Source organism: Trypanosoma equiperdum (genome assembly GCF_001457755.1).
Source record: "Trypanosoma equiperdum strain OVI genome assembly, contig: ctg_1624, whole genome shotgun sequence".
NCBI classification, from domain to species: Eukaryota; Euglenozoa; class Kinetoplastea; order Trypanosomatida; family Trypanosomatidae; genus Trypanosoma; species Trypanosoma equiperdum.
Genome location: NW_027123643.1, coordinates 247 through 5,070, shown reverse-complemented (window position 1 = coordinate 5,070; position 4,824 = coordinate 247). Strand labels below are relative to the sequence as shown.

General features: G+C 40.1%; 1 pseudogene across 1 annotated transcript; it reads left to right on the top strand.

Moving 5' to 3' along the window:
- The first annotated feature begins 3,274 nt into the window (after positions 1 to 3,274).
- On the top strand, positions 3,275 to 4,612 carry TEOVI_000669000:pseudogene (annotated as a pseudogene). Its single transcript is given in 4 exon segments — positions 3,275 to 4,450; positions 4,453 to 4,467; positions 4,470 to 4,490; positions 4,493 to 4,612. Coding segments are annotated over 4 exon segments (1,332 nt in total).
- The last annotated feature ends 212 nt before the right edge of the window (positions 4,613 to 4,824 follow it).

Genomic DNA, 4,824 nt, shown 5'->3' with positions numbered 1-4,824 from the left:
CTCAAACGGGAGTAGGAACTGAAACAACAACAAAGAAATGCAAAGGGAAACTAGAACCAGAGAAAGAATGCAAATCTCCGGATTGTAAGTGGGAGGGAAAAGAGTGCAAAGATTCCTCTATTCTAGTAAACAAACAATTCTCCCTAATGGTTTCTTCTGCATTTGCGGCCTTGCTTTTTTAAAACAATTTTCCCCCTCAATTTTTCCTCATTTAAAATTCCTTGCTATTTGAAAACTTATGATATATTTTAACACGTAAGTTACCCGATAAAATTGAACTGTTTTTGTGTGTTGTAAAAATTTCTGATTCTGTAAAAATTTTTTTGTTTTTCTGGCAACTAAATTTTTTTTCTTTTCCCGTTGAATTTTTTTTTTGAATTTTTGTGCAGGTGGGTGGGGTAGTTAGGTTAGGGGTAGGTTTAGGGTTATTGGGTTAATTTTCCTCTCCCTGCTAATTATTATTTTTTTTACCCCACACCTCCGTCGTGGATTGCTCCAAATTTTTTTAATTTTTATTTTTTTAGTGATGCAGCGGCTGTTTTTTTTTAAGCACAAGGCTGGCACTTATTTCCACTGGAGATATCCGCGCTTCATTTTTTCCTTTCATTTTCACCTTTACATCGTTACGCCTATTATAATTTTGCTTTTGTGAATTTCAGTTCTGCGTTTTGCGCTGGACGCGACATTTGAATTTTTTTAAACGCTGGCGCGTGGCAGTTTTGCTGCGCGAAACGATTTACTTTTAAAGAGAAAATAAATTAAAAAATACTCATATTGGGGAACAGCTGATAATCAAAATTAGCAACTAAACTTCGGCGGCGCAATCTGACGTTGGCACATCCCTGCCAAGGGTGCTCAACTTCCGGAGGTACGTTTTTAACCCAAAATCCGTCTAGAGAAAAATGTGCACATTGAGTAAGGAAAATAAAGAAGGAAGTAGAAAAAGAAGCGTAAACAGGTGGAAATAATAGAAATCCTACAGACACCACAGGAGTAAATTCTGTTCTACTTAAGGCATCTTTTTTGCTTGCAGCTTTCCTTCTAGCACAACAGTTTTACGAATTATTTGTAAAAACTTTTTCTCAATTTTATGAGAGTTAATAAACGTTTTAAAAATTTCTATTTTGAGAGAATTTACGAAGTTTTATTAAATTTGATATATTTAACATCTTTTTAGTAGCATATGAAAATTAGTAAATTTTCTTAAAAATTAAAACTTGCATGAAAGTGAACAGTAGGTACAAAGAAGTAGGGTGATGAATTATTAAAAATAAATACCATTTTAACTTAGTCTATTTTGTTTATTTTATGAATAATAGGTAGGTGTATAATTAAAATAGTAAAGATATTAATAGTAATGATAGGAAAGTGTTGTGAGAGTGTGTATATACTAATATTATAATTAGAATGCTGGTTAAGAAAACATGAAAAATCAGATATAGGAATAGTTTACAAAATTTCAAGAGTGCAATGGAAATAAATGAATAAGTGCAAATGGGTGGGAGCGAACAGGAATATTATCACAAAAGAAAATGGGGAGCAGAAGTGGATTATGCGCACTGGTGAACGCCCGTATAAACAAGAGACTGTAATATCAAAGAATATTGATTCCTTTACCGTAAAAATGCACAGAGGAGCAGCTAGAGTAAATGTAGCCGCTATGTTGTATGCATATATAACAGCGTAAAACAAGTTGTTCAACAAATCTTCACTACGGTACCTCCTGAACAGAAACAAAAGACGCGAATATGGACCAATGCATTTCTATCAAGTTGAGAAAATTAAGAGAGACACCCCATCCAATTTTTATTGGTATACAGTCCAGACACTAGTATTTTTAAAGAGCAAGTTATTTCTTATACAAATGGTTTTCAACAGGAAACTGGAAGCACGAATTAAGAAAGGAAAAGCAACTACAAAGCACTTTCTGGCCCCCAATAACTAGCCATTAAGCGGAGACGAAATACAGGCACATAGTACGGAGAACTGAAGCAATAGCGGAATTGTGTTAGTATGAATAAGAAATAATACCATGTTATTCCGATCCAAAGCGAAAAATGAAACTTAACGTATAATAAAAGAGAGAGAAAAATAAAATTTAATTGTTTTATATATGAATATATAATGCTGTAGGTTAGATCGTCAAGTGGATATTATTGGAGTGCTCTCCGTTCTTATATAAAAACTTTACAAACACGGCGAACCGCACAACGCAGCTCAGCAAACGTGTCAACTGAAAGAGTCAGGGAAGAAAATATCACAAGAAAATAATGGCTTGAAAAAAACATAAAAGAATAGCAACATCTAACAGCCAAAGAGAAACGCCCAGAAATCCCTATCTGTCTCTTAGACTTTCAAGAGAGTCGAAGCACTTTCAATTGCACAGAGAAGTTTAAACTACAACAAACTCAAAACAAGCACGCCGTATGGTTTCTCTGCAAAGAAAAAAAACGTGTCAGCCGCACTGCTATAAAAAAAAAAGAGTGACCCAACACCCACGACGCGCCACAAACAGCCTAAAAGCTGAAATGTGAGCCACTGACGTTGCGCTCTTAAAAACGTCGGCGATGACTAAAGAGTCACGTATATGGATAGAACAAAGTCATTCTGTGGTTTGAAAACAACAAGACATAGAACCTTCTGCATTGCACCACTGCTGCAGCCACATTGGTTTTTCAGTTAGATGAGACAATAACGATAGCGGCTTACACGACAACCATGAAATCGGACAATTCTGGCGCAGGGGGCACAACAGCGATAGGTGCACGCACTTTAGGAATCGACTGCACGAAGACAAACACAAGACCGTCAATAAAAAGCTTATTTTCAGCGCTCGGCGAGCTGAAAATCATAAGCCAAGGTACATTATGAGAGAAAGAAGATAAGCTGCTGAACAAAGAGACCTCGAATAACAAACTTAAAAAACAATAATAGCGATGACCAAAGAGCAAAGCAGCACCAAACTAAGCTACGACACAGATAACAGGTAGTGTCAAAGTTTGAGAACCAAGAATACAGCGGCTGTGACTGCTAAACAAAGTTAAAGCTCAGTATCCCGTTAATCAAAACGAACAGGCAACTGACCGGCGAAGCAAGATGCGACAACACACAAACCCACTTTGGCAGAGAATGTGAAAGCGTCCATCGCCTAAAAACAAACTGATAAATACTTCACAAAATAGAAAAAAGCACTGTTCGTTTACATCTTCTACTCTAATCCACGCCTTTAATTTCTAGCTAGACAACCAACGGGACAAAAATTAACTATCTGTAAGCACAGATGTTGGCGAAAGTGACGGCCATAATGTTGGTGCTAACGCAATTTGATATCTCAACAGCTGTGACCACAGGTGATAACGAGGCCACGTTAAGAGGACTCTGCCCACTGCTTCAATTGGCTGACATGCCAATTGCTTTTGACCCGGCAGTAGCGCCGCCGCTAACGGAGCCAGTCGAACTATACAGACTCAACATGTCTTTATCTTCCTTAGCGTGGAAGCAGCGATTCAAGCCAGAAGGCGAAGACGCCGCAAAAGTACCGGCAAAACTACCAAACGACCTTCGGGATGATGAATGGAAGCAGAAGTGGAAGCTATGGGCCGAAGCCGAACTATATCTAAAAACAGAAAAAAACGAAGAGAAACTAAAGGCCCTCTACGGTATAAGAACGGCAACGCAAGAGCAACTCAATGAAATCCGCCGCGAAATAAACAAGCTCACCGATACCGCCTACGAGATCTACACGGCGGCGACAGCCGCAAGCAGCGATAAGCCAAAAGAGGACGCAGAGTTAGCAAAGCTACTGGCAGACGCGGTCTACGGTGACGGCAAGTCAGCAACAGACGACTTGGACCAAAGCTCTCTAACAGGAGACAGCAGCGGGAACTACGCAGCGGTATGCGCCGACGCCTCCACAAACAAAGGAGCCAAGAAATTAGCAACAGCAGTACTTTGTGCCTGTGGCGTAGCTAACGGAGCTTCAACAAAGGTTCCCTGCGGGGCGTCGGGTGAAACTGAACCAAAGTGGGAGGCCGACAACATACCGCAGCAACCCAAGTGGACAGACTTCAGGGCGCGTTGCTTGCCAAGACGACACAAATCGGTAACAGCAGCTGAAATACGCCAAGCGGTTCAAACAGCCATAGGCACAATACACATAAAGGCGACCAACGCCTACATAGGCAAGCACCCAACCGACACTTGCGACGGCGACAGCCAAGGAGCATGTCTGAAAATAACTGGCGGCGCAAGCGGCAACAAGCTCGTGGAGAAAAAACTCCCGTGGCTCGGAGCGATAGCCAACGTAGCTACCGCGGTGGAAGCTAGGACAGCATACAACAAAGCACTAACAGACGCAGCAATGACCCTAACTAAACTCAATAAAATGGCCATGGTGCTAACAAAGCAGGCTCACTTTATGCTTGTCACAACGAAAGCAGCTCCTCATAAGCATCCGGTAAAACAAGCACCAGAAGAAGAAGAAAAAAGATGCATCCAGTACAGCACAAACACCACCTGCACAGAAAATAACTGCAAATGGGATAGCAAAGAGAAGAGCGAAGAGGCTTTCTGCAAACCTAAAGAGGAAGACAGACAGACAAACGCAGCAGAAATGGGGAAACAAATTCCGAAGGAAAAAAGTGCTCCAATAAGAAAAAGCAAAAAGACTGAGAAAAGGCTACTGATTGCAAATGGGAGGGAACAGAGTGCAAAGATTACAGTTTTCTCGTCAATAAGAAACTTGCCCTGATTAATGCTGCTTGAATGAGCTTGGTAGTATTTTAAGGACTTAAATATTATAAGGATATTTTTAAAAAATTATAA